A 21382-nucleotide genomic window follows, 5' to 3' on the forward strand; every position below is an offset into this window, starting at 1 on the left:
ATTTATCCTATCCTTATTCGTTGCAGAGTTGTTAAAAGGAAATAACAACGAAAATTCAGTTCTCAACCATGGTTGATCGATTTAATCAAGCTTTCAAAGCTTTATATCATGACCCATTGTCAATCCAATGATCAATTCATGTTCATTTTTTATCTTCTTCTCTTATCCCTGGGTTCTTCTTTGTTGTTCAAATATGTCACGTTGTTTGAACAGTCCCCAAATGTTTCTTCTTCTGGTAATGATATACTAGCTTCTAGTCTTATTATTTTACTAATGTTCTTTATGATTGCATATAATTGACCATGCGTCTATGGATGAAGCTACTTGTACAAGACTATTCCCTGCTTATAGCTTTATTATCGCTAATTAGTACTTTTTAAACCTCCGTGAACCGGGTCTCTTTGACGCGTATTTGCGTTGGTTCTTTCCAGATATGTTACCCAGGTTATTTGTTGGCCTCATAGCTCCATATTTCTGCTTTTTGGCTTTGATATTATGCTTAGGCATCTGCGGTACGTGTTGTTTTGGTGACGAAGGATTGACAGCTCCTATCGAATGCAGTGGTTTCCTGTCCTTATCAGCTGTGTGTCTTGGTGATTGATTGACATCCAACTTCGTAGATACAGGTTTGGTGGCAGGTGAGGTCGATGTGTTGGACTGTTGTAAGGCCTTCAAAGGTGTTGGTTTTTTGATGTTATCCTTATGTGTGAGACGAGTGTAAATCAAATAGTATGCTGACGAGTCCTTCAAGGCCTGCTTTTCAGATATTGGATTGATGTACTCATCGTCATACGTAGCCCATGTTCCGTCAGGTTGACGACAATGTGCAATGTAATGACCAGATGATACAGAGCGACCGGCATGTACAACAACAGAGATGAGTTGATACAGGACAGGTTCTGCCCTTGTGGTATACTGTGACAGATCCAATATCAAAGGGTACGACACTCCTTGCTTGACCTTGGACGATGATGATCCGTTAAATCTGAACCTTTTCAAATGAACGGCCAGTGTCTCTGGAGCACGATCAATACTGGAAATCTTGATTGCATTGGTACGTTGCTTACACTTCTCGCAGACATAGCCACTCTTCGTATCAGATCTATCGGGTTTGATCAGCTCTGGCGAGAAGAAGTCTCTGATTGACTTTTGTATGGAGTATCTCTGAGAAGGTTGATCCGCGTCCTCCTGTGTATTGTCATTGCTATTAGAATTCTTCCTTGTGGACCCCAAGTGAAGTGACAAATCGTAAAACTCCTGCTGTGTCTTTGAAACATGGCCACAGCTTTTACACGTCACGGATTGATTCAGCAATCCTCCAAAGATGTCGTAAATTATACTTTCATTCAGCTTGTGTCCCTTTGGTGTTGAGTCCTCTTGCAATCTTGACAGTAACGACATGAAGTATTCATGGGAATCCTCTTGTTGCCACTCAGACATCATGCAATTGATATCGTCTAACCTTGAAACCAACTTCTTTGGATTGATATACTTTGCACTTCTCTTCTTATCTGGGTTCCACATTCTGACAGAGGTTTCAGCCAACACATGGCTCACAGATCTTTGGCTAATCGTGTCCTTGTACTTATTCTTGTAAATATCGTTCAGATAGTGTTGCACTGCCGGGATGTGAACCATTGCCTGGACTGCAGCATTAGTATAACAGGTGACTCCGTGGTTCAAGAGCCCCACGGGTTTCTGCAATTGGAGATTGACACCCCAGTTTTTGACAATACGCTGTGAATGGTTTGAACCTCTATCGTTGGCGATTTCGTTTATCTGATAAAAGTCATCCAGTTTGGATCGCTTATCCACGTCTGTTGATCCGTTTGGATCGCCTGTCACTTTATCCTCCTCGCTATCGGATTCAGGTGTCGTTGGTGGTGTGCTGCTAGTAGCTTTGCTGTGCAAATCTTTCTTCAGCAGTTCATTCTCATCTTCTTGTGATTCAGAAGCGCAAGGTGAATCTGGTGATTGTGACGATTCTCTGGACTCAGATGATTCAGATGTGGATTCCTCTTGGGTGTTTGTCTGTGCCTCGTTATAATCTTCGTCACCTTCGTCATCGTCATCGTCGTCATCATCATTGCTATTGCCATCCCCTGTATCTTCTTCAGAAGTTGTAGACGCAGTACGCGACTCATCACTGTTCTCCGAAGGAAACTGTTCGTAAACCTTCTTACTCACCAAGTTGCGCGGGAATGGCTGAGCATCTTCGCTTGACTCTCTTGATTCTTCAGCCTGATAAGACTCTTCATCATCTTCACTCTGCGCCGTCTCATCAGCACTCAGCGGCGTCTCATCAGCACTCAGCGGCGTCTCATCTTCACTCAGCGCCTCCTCATCTTCATTGGAAGCTTGTGCTGTCTCATCCTCACCCTCCAGAGATTCTCCAACGTCCTCATCGTTCTCGCTTTGAGCCAAAACGCTCTCCACCTTCAGCTTCTTTCTCTTCGACTTGCTCAACTTGCCATCATCATCATCTAAAACGCGCTTCCCTGTGTAGCCAGCAATGGCATGTGCCAAAGACCGCGGCCGTGGCTTACTCTCATCGTCATTCGCAGGCTTTGCAGAGCCCAACAAAGGCTGCTGTTGTTGCTGTTGCCCTGCCCGTTCAGGCACGAGCTCTTTGGAATGTGAAGCGCCTATTTTGATGTAACTTGACGGTCTGTTTGTATGGGTCTCTTGATACTTTGCCGGTATAAAACGAAGCGGATCGGCAAGAATCCTCTGAACTAACGGCGTGATGCTATCTTTAACAACCTCGCCCATTGGAGTTCAAAAACACACAGGCAAAGTCACCACACACACACAAACACGCACGCACGCACAAGCACACACACACAGCGAAAATAAAACTGTCTTGTAAGTAGTAGTGAACGCCTTTACGGTCAAAACCTCTTTTCACACTAAACAAAAAAGAGTGTGTGAGAGCACGATTTGGTGGATTTCACTTAGAATTCCGTAGCCTGCAAAGAACGGTTACCAATACGCTCAACAACAACTTTTTCCTTGTCTGTGGAGCCTTAAACCGTGGGGAACAAAGCTCTTGTGTCGAAAATGTTTGCCCGTCTGTTCGTTTGACTGGCACTGCTGTCCGTCTTCCGTAGGCAAAGCAAAGAAGGTCCAACTCCAGCGGGAAAAAAAAATTTACGCCAAAAGCTGCGAGAAGAAAAAGACAGAAAATTTAGGCAATGGCGATGCGATCGATTTGAACCAGAGCAGAAAACAATTGATACGCGCACGCAGGAATAACCACCAAAAATGTCGTGGAATTACTACGGGAAAATGATACGGACGTGATTGTTTTCAGCTGTGCTTGTTATATTGTCTGATCTTGTGGAGAAGCACGATGGAGCGACAAGTCGAGAGCCGGACGCTGGCTTTTGCTGGTTTTTTGCTGGTTTATTTTTCCTCGGATGGTTCCGATTTTGCACTGCTTTCTGTAGAGAAAAAGACCCCAAAAAGAAAAAAATAGTGCGAGTTTGCGGAACAAAGTTTTGTTTCTTTTTCAAGGGGAAATCTTAAGACGCGTTTGTGATTACATAAGCAAACACCCGGACACCACCGGCTTTCTCCCACCTGCCAGTGATGCACACCTCTGCTACCGGGATCTACAGGACACTACCCTTTCTCAACGGGACCTGTCCCGTGGAGGCAGGGGCAAAGTTCGGTATACAACAGCTGCATCCGTTGCGAATGAACCATCCAATTCAGTTGAGCTTGAGGCTATCACGGTGAGGCACAATGTCAATTCAAACCAATCCGGACGATTACAGAAAGGATGCGTTCTTCATATCGAATTTTTGCAACAAGCTGAACGAAATACACCTACACAGGGGCGATGACACTCCACTCGATTCAAGAGAAGTTGACATGAACGATTTACTCTCGCAGCCCTTGGATGAAAGATCAAGGAACCTGTACGATCGAATGGTCACTGATAATGCGGAGGCGATGCTGAAGTCGTCGAAACCGTGGACCAGAGATGCCAATTATTTCCAGCACGTTCACGTTTCTTCTCTGGCGTTGATGAAGATGACTCTTCATGCCCAATCTGGGGGCTCCATAGAGATTATGGGTATGCTCACGGGCAAGATCGTGCGAAACGGTATTGTTGTTATGGACGTGTATCCCTTGCCAGTTGAAGGCACAGAAACAAGAGTGAATGCCCAGGCAGAAGGGTATGAGTTCATGGTTCAGTATTTGGATTCTCTGAGGTCAAGTGGCCGGTACGAGAATATCGTTGGCTGGTACCATTCTCATCCGGGATACGGTTGCTGGCTATCAGGTATTGACGTTGGTACGCAGTCATTGAACCAGCAGTTCCAAGATCCTTATCTGGCGATAGTTGTTGATCCAATGAGAACACTGACTGATGGTAAAGTTGAGATTGGAGCATTCAGAACTTATACTGAAGAATATATAAAGGCCAACATGGGCAGTAATGCAACTGGACCTACTAATACCACTACCACCAACACAGCTTCAAACATCACCACTACTATTGCTACTGGTAATAGTGCCATCACCAGAGCAGGTACCACTGGGTCATGTACCAACAGCAGTTTCACGGGCTCCTCGTTATTCGGGTCAAACGACAAAGCTAAGAAGAAAGATATCATTGCTTCAAGTCATATACCACAGGAAAAGGCCAAGGACTTTGGTATGCACTCTTCAAAGTACTATTCCTTATCGATACACGTTTTCAGATCCAACATTGATCATATGATCTTATCCAATCTGTGGAACAAATTCTGGATCTCCCAGGTTGTTGGGCCAATAGATCTCCAGGAGCAACGATCAAGGCTCCTAGAGTTCGTGGACACCAGATTGGAGACACTGGAGAAGAGAAGTGCACTCTTGAAGAAGCCAACTTCAAGATTCGACCTCGCACCTTCAACCAGAAATCCCATCCAAGTGGAACTTGCTGCCCTGCAAAGACGCCACGTTCCTATGCCCCAAGGGATAACCTCATTACGAGAACTGGCTCAAACGATGAATTCATCTCCTTCTCAGCTGTTTGGATCGCAGCTGTCTCCGTTCTCCAGGGCAAACCTCTTGTCGAAGATGAAGGAAAAGGAAATGGACACGGATGACTCCGATACCGACATGAGAGACGACGTGGATCCATCGGTGGACTCGGACTCGGAATCCAGAATGGACGACGAGAGCGTCACTTCGCCCAACAAAGTATCCTCTAGCACCCAGCCGAACGAAGGCCCAGCTCCACATACACGGACATCCACCTCCGTAGGTTATGGACAGCAGCAGATCACCCAGGATCTCGAAAATATCCGTAAAAGAGAGGTCAATACTGCCATCATGGCCACCTCTGCAGAAGCAAGCAGGATGCTGTTGAATCTCAAGCTCCAGAAAATGGTATTCCTAAACGAATGAAGACGATAGTTGTTCTCATTATAGTGTTGATGATGTGTAGTGGTTAACCCCGAGGGCCAATACAAGGCTGAAAAATAATTTCAAGAAAACTTTCAACACTTAATCCCCATGAAGTAGCGAGTATTAAACATTAGTTGATCCTTGTAAATGGCCGGATGGAACTGAGGACACTGGCTTCAACTAATGAGACTTTCTACTCCGAGCCCAGTTGTGTTGAAGATGATCTTTACCGGAGACTTAGTGCGGAGCAGTCAGACTATACGTATCCTTGTCTTCAGAGACCAATAGACCCAAACAGTAACAACGCAAGTCAGCCAGTGATAACATCCCAGCTTGAATGGCTGCCTGATTCGTCTGCGTTACTGACCGTATCTTCTGACAGGGGCATAAGGACGTATATCCCACCACAGACGTTGCTGGATCAGCCTGTGGATCAACTTCTGGCGTACACAAGATCATTCCTACCGTCCATAACGACAACATGTATACACCCACAGTCTTCACTATACACCGGTATCGTGCCAATTGCTATCAGCGGGATGGAAGTTCCACTGAAGCTGTACAACGTCATTCCCGATGAGAAGGGACGACTACGGCCTTTAAGGGTGTTCAACAACTCTCATCCTCAAACTGAAAAGTATTACAAGACCTCATGTCTTACGTTTTTGAACGATAAAACCATCCTTAGCGGCGGCTCGAGGCGGATACAGATGTTTGACATCGAAAGATCCGATCCAATCGGTGAATTGGACCGAGTCAGTGGGATCGTGAGCGCAATGACCCCTACAAACTCGGAGTTTGTTACAGACGGATGGTGGTGTGGCTCGTGGAACGGTTCAGTTTCTCTCTATTCCAACAACGGAGAACAAATCAGCCAGACCAGGCTCCCACATGGAGTATTCCAGATCCTGGAAAGCGACAATGACAAGTACATCTACGTGATTCCACGACATGATGACCATATCCAAGTATTGGATGTACGAATGGGTCTCTCACCAGTCTGTTCCTTGGACCAGTTCAAGTCCTCTGCACAGAGAATAACAGCAACTGTCTTACCAAATGGCCAGGGCTTGCTCACGGGCACCACGAGAGGCACCGTCAACCACTACTATGACTCTGAAATCGGGATCAACGCGCTGAGATCTACCGACACACCGTGCTTCCCAGTGCCACACGTTTCAGCTCACTCACAGGAGCCCGGAATCGTCGCCTACTCGGTTGGCGACAGGTCCACACACAAACCACATGTCACCATAGCACTTCTCACGCCAGACGAAACCATTTGACCCATATTTGCCCTTCAATAGCAGTAGCAAGACACAACGTAGTGAGCGATGGGCCTAGTGCCCATCTCTCTGGCCCGTTTAGGAAATATTCGCGGCCTTTGACCACACTGTGCTGAAAAGTTTTGATGGACGGTGATTTTCACAAACAACATCAACACAACACCGGAGCCTCATATTCGCAACAAAGAAACATAGAAAAAAAGGGCAATTATGGCCAGTCGTGGTGGAGCAGTGAAGAACATTTTCGTGAAGCTCATCGTGGGTGCCGGGCAAGCAGCCCCAACGCCTCCGGTGGGCCCTGCGCTGGGTTCCAAGGGTGTTAAGGCCATTGACTTCTGCAAAGAGTTCAACGCCAGAACCGCTTCGTACGCCCCGGGCGTTCCAATCCCAGTGGCGCTGATCGTGAAGCCAGACAGAAGCTTCACGTTCGAGCTCAAGTCGCCGCCAACGGGCTACTTGCTGCTGAGAGCCGCCGGCATCGAGAAAGGAGCCGCCGAAGTTGGCCCAGGCAAGCCGTTTGCAGGCGAGATCTCGCTCAAACACGTCTATGAGATTGCGAAGATCAAGAAGACCGACGATAGACACAAGGCCATCGAGATGGAGAACATCGTCAAGGGCGTCATTGCGACGGCAAAGAGCATGGGCATCAACGTGGTGGTATGAATGTGGTGGTATGAATGTGGTGGTATGAATGTGGCGAACGTGTGTGTATATAGCACAATTATGAAAACAGTAAAATAAATGTACATAGATGAATGTTTTGGTGATTTTGTGCTGAGTAATCGCTAGAGGTTTACCGTGTTGATGATGTAGAGAGCGGAAATGCGCTTAGATGAAGTACTCTGTTGGGCGTGGGAACCGCCATAGGATTCCGACCAGTTGCCGAATCCAGTATAACTCCCGGCTGTGAACAAATAATGGCCCATCTATTGCAAATAAGTGCAATGGTGAGCAAGCCCGAGATGTGTGCTGGTGCCAGTGGGTATAAATACAGAGAGGGCGCTAGAAGAGCCCGCCCTTGGTGAAGTGTTGCTGGTGTGTGCAATATTGAACCAATGACGGCGGACGCTACAGTGATGCGCCATATCTCCCAGAGGGCTCAGCAGCGAGAGGTTGTTGGGTTCCATGGGGTGCCGCTGCCAGATCACGTTAACAGACACCTGTCGCCTATATCGCTGAGTGGCGGTAGGCCACACGAGGGGTTCTATCCACTGACAAAGATCACGTATGAGTTCAAGGACCACCCCTTCGGCGAGCCCAAAGGTGCTCAAGTGGTGGACCGAGTTGCTGAAGATGCCTCCAAGCTGGACCTGAAGAGGGCGTTGAACTATGGGCCAACAGAAGGGTTTCCGCAGCTGCTGGAGTTTGCAAAGGACTTGGTCTTGCTCACGAACAAGCCAGGGTATTCAGGGTGGAATGTGACGCTGACAAATGGTTCTGGTGATTCGCTCCACAAGGTGTTTAATCTGTTGCTTGATCCCGGTGATACGGTGCTATTGGAGGCATACACCTTTGTCCCCACGATCAACACCATTGGATCGTGGGGCGGGTCTCCTGTCCCCGTTCCAATAAACTTTGAAGATGGTGGGATTGACGTTGATTACCTGGAGCAGTTGTTGGAAGGCTGGTTCCAAGGGCAGTACCAGGAGAAGCCATTCCCCAAGGTGCTGTACACGATTCCAACGGGCCAAAACCCAACAGGACTATCGCTGAAGGAGTCCAAGCGTGAAAGGGTGTATGGATTGGCCAAGAAGTACGACTTTATTATCGTGGAAGATGATCCATATGGATACATCCAGCTGGGAGCCTTCACAGATGGTGTTGATAACCCTTTTGACGACGACACGTACGACTCTGCGAGATTTGTGAAGGAGAGATTGCTGAAATCATATATCCAGTACGATTCAGATGGCCGTGTGCTACGTTTGGAGACGTTTTCCAAGGTCTTTGCACCAGGTGCACGGTTAGGATTCATCGTGGGACACTCAGAGCTGATTCGTCGTATCATCGATCATTCAAACATTTCGACAAAGGCCCCGTCTGGGTTATCACAAGTCAGTGTATTGTCAGCAATTGCGCATTCAGGTGGTGCTCGAGGTTGGATTGAATGGTGTGTGAAAGTTTCTAAAGTTTATACAGAGAGGAAGAACGTTCTTATCAGGACTCTCTTGGAGAGTGAAGCTTATAAGAAAGGCTACTTCAAGTACAATGAGGCAGACGCGGGTATGTTCATAACAATTGACCTCAATTTGCCTGAAGGTGACGACCATAGATTGGAACTGGAGGGCCTCAGATATAAAGCGATTGAGAAGGGCGTTGAGGTTGTTCTGGGAAAGAATATGGCGTTCACCCCAGAGTATGCCAAGTCTGCCAAGTTCATCAGACTGACACTGGCAACTGCCAGTGACAACGATGAACTGATTGAAGCTGCAAGAAGACTCAGTCAAGCGGTGCTGAGTTTCTTTGAACAATAGTTATGATTGGTCTCAAAATTGCAGCAAGATCAGTTGTAACGAAGGGTAACGATGGATACAGTGTTTGAGTATTAAATTATGGGCTCAGCAACTGAGCTTGGAGCCGAATTGTCATCGAAGGTCTCCACGATGTACTGGTATTTTTACCTAATCAATGGCCATATTACTGCTATCATCTTCGTACAGGCAACTGGAGATAGAGATTACTATGTGCTGGGAACAATACGTACTGGAAGCTTAGAACCTTGCCGATGTAGTGAAAGGAAACTCATGTTTCTTGGGCTACAGTCATCAAGGCTGGCGAATTGCCTGGACGAGGTAGTGGCTTTAGCACTGAGGCCAGATCCTGTTATTCAGCGGACACACCAGTTTTACCTCTAAAGTAACGTTATACTGAGCTCATCTGATCATATTGGGAAGACTAGTGGCACTGATCTGGCGAAGAAGGTGATATGCTTGTGCTTGCACATATCATTTTATTGCACTTGCGCCATGTAGCACAAGATATGCCTTTCCAACGGAAATTGGGATCAACCATCTTTGTATTGGGATGTTTGTTACTATAGCCACCTAATGTTGATGCCTTAGCGATATGCATGCAAAATTGATCCGTTGCTTGGTAAGCTCAGCACTGCAACTCTGGATCATGCGAGTGTAGAAACCAGGCACCTCGTGGAATGGGGAAACTAGAGGGCAGTGATAGTAATAAAGGAGGCTTTCTTGGTCTTCTTATGACACCTGTAGCAGCACAAACTACCCACCTGGGCATTTTGACCCCGGATAGAGAGACTTCTACATGCAGTTTATACAGTCCAATGACCTAATATTACCAACCAATAATCGGTCAGCCACGATACTTTATCTATAGCTCAACTTCTGAAACTGTAACCGAGATGTCATAGGTCCTCAGCCATTAGTGGTGTCACATATTACCTATTACCAACATTATATATCAGGAAATGAATGCTTTAGACACTGACCAGCCTATATAACTCTGGCTACATACAAGAGGTGCAGGTCAGGCTAACATGGGCCCTGGCCATAAGCCATTTCAAGAAGGTTTAGCAAAGACCATCCAAGAACGACTTTGGTCGAAGCTAATGGAGAGCATTATCTCTTGTAAATGGCGTACTTAATCGTATATTCGTTAGAAAGCTGGCAGACATGTGCAAACCAGTGATGGCCCTACAAGGGTGTTTTCATCATTATGGCGCTTCCTCGAGAGTAAACCCGTAGGCAGAAAACCCCAAGTGTCTTCGTGGGGTGCGGCCCCCAGTCAGCAGTTTGTAGAACGGCACCCTACGCGGGCGTGGACAAATTAGGTGCCTAGCCCCCCACTGGCTCACTTTTTAGAACTCATACACATTAAATTTAAAGGGAGAGTGGGTACGGAATGCGGAGAGGGAGGTGAGAATTCTACAGGCTGTCTCACACTCAGGCAGGATGTGAATTTATTTCGGTTGCGCCATTTCTTGCGCAGACTCACTAGCAACCTCTGGCCGACCCCCCCCCCGGCCAGCGTAGCAGCCTGTGCACCGCCAACACAAATGTTTAGCGCCAGTCGAGGACTTGCGTTGTGGGTCCACGAGGGGCTCGGGGCGGTGGGCGGCGTAAGCTAAGCGGGAGTCTTCGGGGCAGTGAGTGGTGCGTTAAATCAGTGGGCGGGCGTAAGCAGCACCAGTTTAACAGTGGAAAAACTGACTCCAGGCCGCCAAACACCTCCTTCCCCCTTTCAGAAAGCAGCCGGCTGGCGGAGGGGGCAGCGGACGAAAAACAAAAAAAGTTGAACAAGAGTTTAGGCAGAAAAATAAACAAAACCCAGTAGGTTTCCCCCCTAAATTTTCCTTCCTCCTTCCACCTGCTCCCCCTAACCCTCATCAGCAAATAGCTCTACCCCAAACAGAAACTAGCTCAGCCTGGCATCTTGAATAGGCTCAACATTAAACTTGAGGAACGAAATTAACAAAATGTCCAACCAACTGAAAGTCGCAAAGGACTCTGTGAGTAGATCTATCACTGAACCAGAAGCTGAACCTGGCTCAACTCGTCCAATTGGGTTCTTGGTGTTGTTTTGTTTTGTTTTTTTTGGTGAGCTTTGTCAATACTAACACGCTTTGTTTACAGTTAGTGTCGTCGCTTTATGAGCTCTCCAAGGCCGCAGCGGAGGCTTCCTCAGCGGCCGTTGACTTCTATAACGCTTCGTTAACAAATAACGATGATGCTACTCACGTCTTTGGTGAATTGGCGGACTCGCTTAAGCTCTTGACACACGCTGCAAACGGTGTCCAGCTTTCTGCAAAGGCCATTGTCACTGACGCGAGCCTGGCATCGGTAGTGGCCGATCCTGCTCTTTTGGCGGCAGTTGCAGGTGAACCGTTGACCACTCACACTGCTGGTGAAGTTACTGCCATCGAGAAGCCAGCAAGAAAGAAAGCAGAGAAGGATCCATATGCTCCAAAGAAACCACTGACCGTGTTCTTTGCCTACTCTGCTTATATCCGCGAGGCCATCCGTGAGGAACGCGCTTCAAAGGGCTTACCACCTTTATCATCGACAGAGATCACACAGGTGATTTCGCAAAAATGGAACGACATGAGCGAACAGGAGAAGGACAAGTGGAAAGAGGCATATGGCCTTGAACTTGCCAACTACCAACAGTTGAAGGAGAAGTACTTGGAGGATAAAAAGAACGGCCTGCCTGTCAACACCACCATCCCAACACACGCTCCAGTTCCGGTACCAGCCTTCCTTGAGAAGACCAAGAAGAGATCTGGCGAAGAAAAGAAGGAAAAGAAAAAGTCCAAGAAGTCCAAGAAGAAGAATCCTGAAGATATCTCCTCGTCTCATGAATTCTGATCGGCGAATAGTGTTTCCCTCTAGATGAGGCACTCTTTTCAAATCACAGGATACATTGGATTGTTTTTCTTTACTTCTTTTTCTTGTTCTTTCATGTTCTTCCATGTTCTTCATCTGCTTCCTTCATTCTACTAACTTCCGTATGTGTTTTTTCTTGTCTATGGCTGTAATCCTTTATGATGTGTTATTCTTGAATACTTGATGCCATCGTGTCTCGTATTCATCCTTTGTGTTATTTGTCTATATTCTCTTTTTTTACATATCTGTAGTGCTATCCCTATGGATCTTGACAACTTGCTTTCCCCGTAGAATGTATATAACACCAACGAATTCTATAAGCTTCTGAACCATTTTGACTGTTTAAGGTGGAGCGGTGATGTACTGCAAAATATTCCTATTATCGTTAGGAGACACAGCACACAGAACAGAAAAAAAAAAACTTACGCCGGCGATCAATGAAGAAAAGAAGAAAAAAACGCTGTCCAAGTGTTTGAAAGCTCAAGTAGTCTCACGTTTGGACAAGCCAGTTGTTTCAACCAATCACTAATGTTTAGACTTACAACGAGACAATTCTCATCGAGCGCATCCAGATTATCTGATTTGTATCTTCACCCTGAGAAATGGGCTGGTAAACCTGCGGAAGAGATCCTCGAGTTGTTCAAAAAACGTCGTTCTCTCCTCGGTGCCCAATTCAAGCCTGACGATGCCGAGTTGGCAGCGCTGAAGAGCACATCTTCCCATACCGGTGTGTCACCATACATCATTGAGAAGCTTTACTATGGTGGTGAGTCCACAGCTCTCGATCTGAATGGTCAGAAGCATGAGGATAACTACAGTCCAGCCAAGTTCCAATACGACGAGTACCCAGAAGCTGCTCAGGAGATCATCAGAGACCACAGAGAACAAAGAGAGTACAACAGGATCGCAGCTTATGAGATGCCACACTTGGCCAAGTATCGTCAGGAGTACAAGCCACCACAGGGCAAGCCAGTGACATACAAGTACACCACCTATCTCGGAGAGGAGGAATACAGAGCCAACAGAAAGGTCACGCTGACTTTGAAAGTGAAAGATCTTGGGCTCAATGAGAAGGAATCCCACAAGTTCAAAGTGCTTGCTGGCGTGAGATACGACGGCAGCAAAGACGAGTTCAAAATGAGCAGCGAAAGATTCGAGGAACCATTGCAGAACACCAGATTTCTCTCAGAAGTCCTCTCGGATCTGCTCAAGGCCTCCAAGGACCTCAGCCAAGACTTGAGTGACATCCCTCTTGACCAGCGTCACGTCCAAGCCAGACAGAGAAAGAGAAAGTACAAGAAGAGCGCTGTATTCAAGAATGCCTTCCCAGAGGAGTGGAAGAGACCACAAGATGCACCAAAGAAGGTGAAGTCCGTACTGGATATCCTTACTGAGTCACCAGCATAAAACCATTGTATATACGTAGCCAAAACAGATATCTAAACAGTATAAGAAAGGCCAAACAGCAAACCAAAACGTGTATATAGTGAAGCAGTTATTGTTGTTGTTGTTGATGATGTTGTAGTTTGCGAGGCTTCGCGAATCGTACATTTCTATTTTTTGTCGTTTTTGTGTCGAGCAAAAGGTAAACAGAGGTTCCGGTTGTGTTGTGGAACGTTATCAAAACAAAACATCATCATCAACAACAACAACAACGAAACATACACATCATTGGAGGCTTTGGTATCGAGGGTATGGGTACAAGAAATTCTGGGCGTAGACGTGGGGGCTCCACAACGAGTGGCTCGTCGGGAAAACAGGCTGGGAAGAAAACTACAAAGGTATCTGCCCCATCAACGACGCTCAACGAGGTGTTGTCTCTGTTGAGCATTCAGTACGATAGCGATTTGGGTGTTCTCAATGGTGACTTCGTGACGCGTGCTCCGGAGCTGGCAGTGCTGACGTCTCTGAAGAAAAGCTTGGTGAAGCTTAGCGACCAATTGGAGATTGCGTCTAACAACGATGAGTCTACTATCGAACGGATGCGTGAGAAGCAGAGGGAGTTGACGGCGGGTGGCGATATGGACACAGAGGCCGAGCCAGGGACTAAGGAAGCTACTGTGGAGCCTGAGGAGGAAGAAGGGGAGATGGAAGAGTCGATCAAACAGGAGGATGGTGAAGAAGAGAAAGAGGTAGAAGAAGACAGCCATGATGATGATCATAATGGTGATCATGATGACGACCCTGTTGATGGTCCTGTTGATGACAAAAGTGCCGATGTCGAAATCAAAGATGAATATGGACCAGCTCCATCTGAAGTAACCAGTCCAGCGGAAAGGCCGCAAGATGATGACGATGACAAATTTGAAGACGCCACAGATAAACTGGATACTACAACTGAAAGAAAGCTCAGTATCGAGAGAATGGAAAATGATCCCACGGTAAAAAACCCCAAATCTGAGTTTGTTACATCGCAAACATTACCTGCAGCAGCGTTAGCATTGGGGTTGTTTAACGAGGAAGACGGTGGATTGCATGAAACAGGTGAAGAATACTTAAAGAAACGGTATGGTGTTGCATCGTACCCAAAGACTGATTTGAGAGATAAACTACCTGGTGAAATTCCGGATATTGATTTCTCAAAGTCGAAGCCGACAAACCAAGTGCAGTTTGCAACTTTTCAAACGTTCTTTGAGAACTTTTACAGACAATTTACCGATGAAGATCTTAAGTTCTTGAAAGGAAAATATTTGATCCCTGACTCACTGTCAAGTGATCCAAACTATGATCCTAATATTACACCATATCTAATACCTGATTTGGGTCAACTCTATGCAGAGATTTGGAATAACGAGGAAGGTGCTATAAACTATACATCGCCAGTTGAGCCTATTACCCTTGATTCAATAGAGCCAAAAATGTCTTCAACTGATTTAACGGATGAGACGATAGATACAGAGAGCGTATCATGTGGTCCATTGGTTTCCCGGCTCCTTAGTGCGATAATGAAAGATGAAAGTTCTGATGATGAGGACGAAACAAGCAATTCAAATGAAACGAGAACCAGTGTTACAACACTCCCAGATCAACCTGCTTGGAAAGTTTCAAGTGTAAATACAGACTACACCACGCTTGAGGATAGATTGAAAAGGGAATTGAAGTTTATTGGGATTTTCACAGATTTGGGAAATGATTCATCAAAGGCACAAGATGGCGAAGACCGCGAGCCTAACTGGTTAAAGCCTGAAGATGACGAAGTTTCCACAGAGCTTAGAGCTCTACAAAGCGAGTTGAGAGAAGTGTCAAAGCGCAACAACAAGCGCAAGAGAATACTAATACCTATTATCGAGCAACAATTAGCATGGCAGGAGTATAATTCGATTTTGGATGACTTGGAAAAGCAAATCGACCAGACATATATGAAACGTATCCGTGTTCCAAAGAACAAGAAGCGTAAGACAGCAGCTACAAGTGTTCCGCCATCTCTACAAACACAGATGCAGCAACAAGCTGCTCAACAGGCAGCTGCTAATGCAGCTGTTAAATCTTTGTTGGAAAAACGCCAGAGATGGATAGACAAGATTGGGCCTTTGTTTGACACAGGTGATGGGATCGAGAGTTTAAAGAAGTATCCAAAAGAGAGTGTCTTTGAAAGAGAAAACCTGGACGAAGATGAGGATGAGGATTACGAAGACGGTGACGATCTTGTACTTCAACAGGATAATTGAAATTTATACAAGGAGAGGAGTGGTGAAGAAAAAAAACAGGAAATTCGATTCATATATACAAGGTCTTAAGCAAGTGCTTTGGTGATTTCACGAACAGGAGGAAGAGATGTGACGTTACCCAATGCTGCAATCGACACTGGTTTGTTGTTTAATCTGTAGTTTGCCCAGTTGACAACATCATCTTTTGTTATAACATCAACCTTCTCAAAAACATCTTCTGGACTTAGTCTCTTACCTGTAGTGACAATTTGTCTTCCAATGTCTTCAGCAATAGCAGTAGAACCATCCAAACTTAAGAGCAGAGATGCTTTAAGCTGTGCTTTTGCTCTTTGCACCTCAGCATCAGTAAACTCGCCTCTCTTGAGTCTGTTCCACTCCTTGACGATTTCATCAATGACGTACTTCAAGTTGGTATGTTTATCAGCTGTTAGATAGACACCCCATAGGCCCGTATCTGAGTATGACGTTGAAAATGACATGTATGAGTTAGCCATTGGTTCGTTACCATCGCCAGAGACACCGCCAGCAACAGCTAGGGCAAGCTTTGAAGGAGAGTTAGAGCCCGTTCCTTGAGATCTATCCCAGTTACCAACGATGGACTGTGTGACAAGTGCAGTGAAGTAATCAGGGGCGTTCCATGAGACACCTTCCAAAGCAATGGCAATGTGTGTTGTCGGAATCGAATCTTCCTGGATCTTGATCTCATCACCGTGGAACACAGGTAGCTGTCCTCTTGGAGAGCCCAGTGGAAGGTGTGCGGCACTGGAAGTCAAATGGCCAAAGTACTGCTGGGCATATTCCACCAACTTGTCGTGGTCCACAGCACCTGCGCCGACAAGAACCATACGATCCGCGTGGTAGTTTGTTGCAATGTAGGTGCTCAAGTCATCTCTTTTGATCTTCTTGATGTTTTCGATAGGACCCAAAATGGTACGTCCCAATGGTTGGTCTTTATAACAAATGGCGTGCAAATGATCAAAGACAACTTCATCGTACATCTTATCAACCTCTTCAGACTCTCTGATGATAACGTCACGTTCTCTTTCAATGGCCTTTGGGTCCAACACAGACTTCGTCAGGATATCGCTGAGAACGTCGATCGACTGAGAAATGTCGCCTTCCGTTGATTTGGCGTAATACACCGTGTTCTCCCTGGAGGTGTAAGCGTTGAGATGTGCACCCAGGTTCTCAATCTCCAGCTCAAGGTGTAATTGCGATCTTCTCTGGGTGCCCTTGAACGCTAGATGCTCCAGGAAATGCGCAGTACCGTTGTTCTTAGCGTTCTCAGCTCTGGACCCAGCGTCGATCCACATGCCCACGGTGGCCGTGGAGAGACCTGGGATCTTTTCCGACGCCACAACCAGGCCATTCGGAAGTGTTGATGTCTGAGTCGTTGGCAGTGTAGAGAGCGTTCTTGTGAGGGACTTGGATCCGCCTCTCAGGGCTGTGCGAAGCATCATGGTTTATACCTGGGAAAAGTGTGAGAGATGGGGATTAAACGGTGATGAAGATGATTCTAAAACCGCTTTATATGAAACCGAGAGATTTGTCACCAATTGCGAAACCAGAACAGGCCTCAGAGAAAAAAACTGTGAGCTTTTTCGTGGTGTGCGGATGTTTTGTTTTTGAATACCGGGGGCACCAGTCACATGACTGCACCGGAAGTGACCCGTGCCTTCGCCCGTGTGTCCGGGTAACGGGCCCACAGTGTTTGATCACAACTCGCAATGTATACAGCACCCATAACGATAGAACCCGCGTTGAGCTTTGTGAATAGCCCCTGATCTGCTGTTGTTTAGCGAGGTTCATCATCATGTCGGACGAGGATGACTTTATGATGTCCGATGGCGAGTCGTACGAATTCGAGTTTGAAGATGACGACGATGAAAGAGACGACCAACACATGGAGGGCAGTGACGAGGGAAACGACGAGGGCTCTCCGGAGTCGTTGTACTACAAGGCGAAGTCTGTGAAGCAGGATGACCCCAAGAGAGCCATTGAGATCTTTTCCAGCGTGCTGGGTTGTGCCGGTGACAACACCGAGACGGTGGAGTACAAGTTCAAGTCTCTGAAGCAGATATTGAAGCTGCTGTACAAGCATGACGACGCCGACGATCTAAGTGAATGGGCGCTGAAGATCTTCGATCTTCCCCTGGAGAAGTTGCCCCGTGGCTATGTCGAGGATAGCTTTAGCAGAATGCTGGAGGCGTATAGTGGAGCACCGAAGGAGGATCAGCTCCATTTCCTTGAGACCTTTCTGAGCAAGTTCCATGGAAGCGACAGGATCACAATGAAGGCTTCTCTGAAGAGGATCTTCTTGCTGCTAGAGCTTCGCCAGTTTGATAGAATGCTGGCGTATCTCGCCAGGCTTCATACCAAGCTGGATTCTATGCCAGAAATAACCCGTAACGCCTATCTCTTGGAGCTGTACGCCATTGAGATTCAGGCGTATTCAGAGACAAACAACGTTCCAAAGTTGAGAGAACTGTACAAGAAGACGTTGTCGATACAAAGCACGATTCCACATCCAAGTATCAATGCTGTTGTGAAAGAGTGCGGTGGTAAAATGCACATGAGAGATGAGAACTATGAGCTGGCCTCGGATGAGTTTTACGAAAGCTTCAAGAACTATGACGAAATTGGCAACCAGAAGAAGAGAATCCAGGTCCTGAAGTATCTGATAGTGTCGTCCATTCTCAACAAGAATGAGATCAACAAGTTTGAAAGCCAAGAGACGAAATACTTCCTGAAGAACAACGAGATCTTGAAGTTCGTCAAGTTATTACAGAGCTTTGACAGGTTGGATAACCATGGATTTACCACGTTGTACAAGGAACTGCTCATATCTGAGAAATCTGATCCGTTCATGATCGACACGCTAACCAAGATACGGGCAGTTCTCAAGATCAAACTACTTGTCCATTACATCAAGCCGTTCAAACGTGTGTCTTTAGATAGACTCAGTGGAGATTTGAGAATATCACAGAACGATATCGAGGACATCTTCTTGAAACTGCGTGCGAATGGTGAAGTGCCAAACGTTCGTCTCGACTTGGTTGATGGAATTGTTTATAATGAATAGAGATGACTACCGTATTCGAACTGGGATGAACTTATGTACATAGTAATCACTTTAAAAAACACAAATCAGGTATGTATAGGATTGATCAATGATCAGGCAGTGAGTTGCTTGACTGGTGCAAGTCCGGTCAGAGGGCCCAGGAGCTTCATCTTTGTATCGTAGTCCAGCGATGAGTTTCTGTTCAGAGAGTTGATGACAACCTCAGCGTTCAACTTGAGCTGTGGAGTCTTCATCTTTTGTAGCACGCTCTCAGGAGCAAAGTGGGACTTGCCGTTAAGCACTCCGGTGACATCTGCCTCTCCATTGGCCTTGAGTTCCATGTACGCCTTCAAGATTCTCGAGTTTGGGGTCTGGGAGGTGAATGGTGATGTCTCCAACAAGCTTGAAATCGTGACAGGTTCTGGGATGTATTGTTTAGCAATGAGGTCCAAGTTAGGGTTGACATACACTATGTTTTCAGCTCTGCTATTGGCTGAACGTCTGCTGTTGCCGTTGTTCTTCTTAGCACCGCCTCTAGCTCTTTGACCTTGCGGACGACCTTGGGCACTTGTAGAAGTGGCGTCTCTGTTCACAAAGCGTCTGTCCTTGGCCTTGACTCTAACTCTTTGTTGCTTCGAGCCACCAGAGACCGACCCTGTGGCTGTGAAGGACGACGCAACCTCATCGAATCCGTCCAGGTTTGTTTGTAGTCTCTTTGGTCTATTCTGCGCTGCGGCATTCGACTGTCCCTGTCCCTGTGCCTGAGCCTCTGCTGGTTGGCTACTCTTCGCCTGTGCCTTGCCACTGGACTTGGAGCCCGAAGCTGACTTCCCACTGTGGCCACTGCTTGCTCTTGCACCTCTCTTGCCCTTGTGGGCACCGCCAGCTGCTCTGAAACTGGCAGCCGTCTTGTTCTGAGGAAGCCCCAGCTCCTTCACCTTAGCTAAGAGCGCATCGATCTCAGACTGCGCAACGCCGGAAGACGATGGCGCAGAAGAGTTATATCTCACAAACTGCTTGCTGGACACTCTGAAGGCCTGTCTGAACATGGTTGTTAACTATAGAAAAGCTCCAATAAACACCGAATCTTCAGTGTTGATGATCGTCACTGTTCACCTTTTTTTTTCAGGCCAATTGGGCTCTTTGGTTTTCCAATCGTCCAACATCCGAAAAGGGTAAATTCCGGGGTGAAAAATACCCATCACCCCGGATCTTGATAAACTACAGTATATAGGCCAGTAAGCTTGTATTGATTGAACAGAAAGTGGTTTAATCTGTTAGTTATCGAGTATACCCTTGCCACTGCCTTTCCACGAGCCGTGGTAGTTGTGCTGTACCAGACAAACATCCGGGTTCTCGTCCTTCTTGCCGTTGAAGTAGAGACGAGGTAGGATGAGGATGTCGTCATTGACAAGGACAGGGTCGACTATATTGGTGACGTTTTCCCAACCAAACTTGGGCCAGCGAGGGTCCCTCATACTGATAGTGGTGTCTGAAGGAGATGGGTGCTTGAGGGCTGCGAAGATCTCTTTGTAATTGTTCGGTGTAGTCACGCTGACAACGTCCAGAGTGTTGATGTACTGGAACACGGAGTGCGTGAACATGCCAGGCCCGGTGAGTTCCATGATTCCGTCGTACCAGGTGGCACTGTCCCTGTTGAAGTCATAGTCCTTGCCGTTTATCGTTGCAATCTTCTTGTTCTTGTCATAGTGATTGGTCATGATGTCGATGACGTTCGCGATGAGCTGCGCGTACAGAGGGTGGTGCTTCTTCGCCTGGAGTGTCCACTGACACAGCTGGACCCTTCTCGAGCTTATGCCAGGCCATTTGTCACAGTCGCATTCAATCTCGACGCCCGCAACGGCACCCACAGTGTTTTTCCGGCCAAATATCGTATCGTTATACGTGATCCAGTCAGGCAGCGGTCTCACGGAGAGCGTGTCGGTGTCGGTGTATGTGCCACCTCTGGTGAATACTGCCACGTAACGGAAGAAGTCAACCTGGAGGATCTTTCTAGGGAACCTTTCGTACGCTTCAACAATCTCAGGAAACGCAGGCCCAAACTCCCTGAGCATCATTCGGAACGCCATCTGGTCATCATACATAGTATGGTTGAACCCAGGCGTCGACTTCCAGATCTCAACCTCCTTATTCGTGAACTCCTTCTTCTGCGACGTCTGGATGACATTCTTCTCGATACCGCCCTCACCACCGTCGTAGGGGAAAGCCAACCGCAACCGTTCCAATAAGGGAACCTCCAGAAGTTCATCAATACTCAGTACGCCCTGTCGACCGCTCCCCAGCCTAAAACTTGATGTAATTCCAGACTCAGACGTACTGATAGCAAGGAACAGCTGTAGGCAGACTGCAATCGAAACAAACGCCAATAACCCCCATCTAACGCCCTTGGGGGTCTGGACAAGAGCCCAGTTCTGTAAGTCCTTCCACATGTGAGTACTCATCGCTTTTCTTGACCTTTTACTCAGCTGGAATGCATAACTTCAACAATGATCTTTCTCCATCAACCAAATTTCATCAAGCGGTCATACAGCACATCGCACATCATCGCGGACGCACAGCGAAACTGTAAATCCCGGGTATATAAACCGCCACCGTCCT

At 46.8% G+C, this 21382-nt stretch overlaps 13 protein-coding genes across 13 annotated transcripts; 9 read left to right on the forward strand and 4 right to left on the reverse strand.

Moving 5' to 3' along the window:
* Positions 1 to 3: 3 nt before the first annotated feature.
* On the forward strand, positions 4 to 333 carry CYBJADRAFT_59111 (uncharacterized protein). The gene has a single exon (XM_020217800.1). It carries the CDS (start codon positions 109 to 111, stop codon positions 298 to 300), a length of 192 nt encoding a protein of 63 aa, XP_020071622.1. The 5' UTR covers positions 4 to 108; the 3' UTR covers positions 301 to 333.
* A 339-nt stretch (positions 334 to 672) lies between these two features.
* On the reverse strand, positions 673 to 2757 carry UBP10 (ubiquitin-specific protease UBP10; the record flags this gene model as incomplete). Its single annotated transcript, XM_020212136.1, has 2 exons — positions 673 to 2436; positions 2491 to 2757. Coding segments are annotated over 2 exons (2031 nt in total), but the record flags the coding sequence as incomplete, so codon positions are not given.
* A 1176-nt stretch (positions 2758 to 3933) lies between these two features.
* Positions 3934 to 4752, forward strand: CYBJADRAFT_125126 (Mov34/MPN/PAD-1 family protein; the record flags this gene model as incomplete). The annotated part of the gene is made up of 2 exons (XM_020212572.1): positions 3934 to 4444; positions 4619 to 4752. Coding segments are annotated over 2 exons (645 nt in total), but the record flags the coding sequence as incomplete, so codon positions are not given.
* Positions 4753 to 5555: 803 nt separating this feature from the next.
* On the forward strand, positions 5556 to 6686 carry SWT21 (Swt21p; the record flags this gene model as incomplete). The annotated part of the gene is made up of 1 exon (XM_020216239.1): positions 5556 to 6686. One exon carries the CDS (start codon positions 5556 to 5558, stop codon positions 6684 to 6686), a length of 1131 nt encoding a protein of 376 aa, XP_020071625.1.
* Positions 6687 to 6896: 210 nt separating this feature from the next.
* On the forward strand, positions 6897 to 7349 carry MRPL19 (mitochondrial 54S ribosomal protein uL11m; the record flags this gene model as incomplete). Its single annotated transcript, XM_020216240.1, has 1 exon — positions 6897 to 7349. One exon carries the CDS (start codon positions 6897 to 6899, stop codon positions 7347 to 7349), a length of 453 nt encoding a protein of 150 aa, XP_020071626.1.
* A 392-nt stretch (positions 7350 to 7741) lies between these two features.
* Positions 7742 to 9160, forward strand: CYBJADRAFT_176752 (aromatic amino acid aminotransferase II; the record flags this gene model as incomplete). Its single annotated transcript, XM_020216814.1, has 2 exons — positions 7742 to 7949; positions 7971 to 9160. 2 exons carry the CDS (start codon positions 7742 to 7744, stop codon positions 9158 to 9160), a joined length of 1398 nt encoding a protein of 465 aa, XP_020071627.1.
* A 1469-nt stretch (positions 9161 to 10629) lies between these two features.
* Positions 10630 to 12016, forward strand: HMO1 (Hmo1p; the record flags this gene model as incomplete). Its single annotated transcript, XM_020217480.1, has 2 exons — positions 10630 to 11160; positions 11285 to 12016. Exons 1-2 carry the CDS (start codon positions 11128 to 11130, stop codon positions 12014 to 12016), a joined length of 765 nt encoding a protein of 254 aa, XP_020071628.1. The 5' UTR covers positions 10630 to 11127.
* A 492-nt stretch (positions 12017 to 12508) lies between these two features.
* Positions 12509 to 13548, forward strand: RSM24 (mitochondrial 37S ribosomal protein mS35). The gene has a single exon (XM_020214467.1). The coding sequence runs from the start codon at positions 12563 to 12565 to the stop codon at positions 13439 to 13441; it is 879 nt and encodes a 292-aa protein (XP_020071629.1). The 5' UTR covers positions 12509 to 12562; the 3' UTR covers positions 13442 to 13548.
* Positions 13549 to 13728: 180 nt separating this feature from the next.
* Positions 13729 to 15702, forward strand: NGG1 (histone acetyltransferase NGG1; the record flags this gene model as incomplete). Its single annotated transcript, XM_020216815.1, has 2 exons — positions 13729 to 14245; positions 14354 to 15702. The coding sequence occupies 2 exons, from the start codon at positions 13729 to 13731 to the stop codon at positions 15700 to 15702; spliced, it is 1866 nt and encodes a 621-aa protein (XP_020071630.1).
* Positions 15660 to 17273, reverse strand: MAS1 (mitochondrial processing peptidase). Its single transcript, XM_020217801.1, has one exon. The coding sequence runs from the start codon at positions 17160 to 17162 to the stop codon at positions 15768 to 15770; it is 1395 nt and encodes a 464-aa protein (XP_020071631.1). The 5' UTR covers positions 17163 to 17273; the 3' UTR covers positions 15660 to 15767.
* A 242-nt stretch (positions 17274 to 17515) lies between these two features.
* On the forward strand, positions 17516 to 18784 carry CYBJADRAFT_124773 (uncharacterized protein; the record flags this gene model as incomplete). Its single annotated transcript, XM_020212556.1, has 1 exon — positions 17516 to 18784. The coding sequence occupies one exon, from the start codon at positions 17516 to 17518 to the stop codon at positions 18782 to 18784; it is 1269 nt and encodes a 422-aa protein (XP_020071632.1).
* A 46-nt stretch (positions 18785 to 18830) lies between these two features.
* CYBJADRAFT_59215 (uncharacterized protein) lies at positions 18831 to 19980 on the reverse strand. Its single transcript, XM_020217802.1, has one exon. It carries the CDS (start codon positions 19810 to 19812, stop codon positions 18877 to 18879), a length of 936 nt encoding a protein of 311 aa, XP_020071633.1. The 5' UTR covers positions 19813 to 19980; the 3' UTR covers positions 18831 to 18876.
* A 60-nt stretch (positions 19981 to 20040) lies between these two features.
* Positions 20041 to 20838, reverse strand: CYBJADRAFT_125168 (uncharacterized protein; the record flags this gene model as incomplete). The annotated part of the gene is made up of 1 exon (XM_020212577.1): positions 20041 to 20838. The coding sequence occupies one exon, from the start codon at positions 20836 to 20838 to the stop codon at positions 20041 to 20043; it is 798 nt and encodes a 265-aa protein (XP_020071634.1).
* Positions 20839 to 21382: the final 544 nt, after the last annotated feature.

Source organism: Cyberlindnera jadinii (genome assembly GCF_001661405.1).
Source record: "Cyberlindnera jadinii NRRL Y-1542 unplaced genomic scaffold CYBJAscaffold_3, whole genome shotgun sequence".
Classification (NCBI taxonomy): domain Eukaryota; kingdom Fungi; phylum Ascomycota; class Saccharomycetes; order Phaffomycetales; family Wickerhamomycetaceae; genus Williopsis; species Williopsis jadinii.

Coding starts and splice junctions, on each gene's coding strand:
- CYBJADRAFT_59111 (XM_020217800.1), top strand. CDS start 109: ATGACCCATTGTCAATCCAATGATCAATTCATGTTCATTTTTTATCTT.
- RSM24 (XM_020214467.1), top strand. CDS start 12,563: ATGTTTAGACTTACAACGAGACAATTCTCATCGAGCGCATCCAGATTA.
- MAS1 (XM_020217801.1), bottom strand. CDS start 17,162: ATGATGCTTCGCACAGCCCTGAGAGGCGGATCCAAGTCCCTCACAAGA.
- CYBJADRAFT_59215 (XM_020217802.1), bottom strand. CDS start 19,812: ATGTTCAGACAGGCCTTCAGAGTGTCCAGCAAGCAGTTTGTGAGATAT.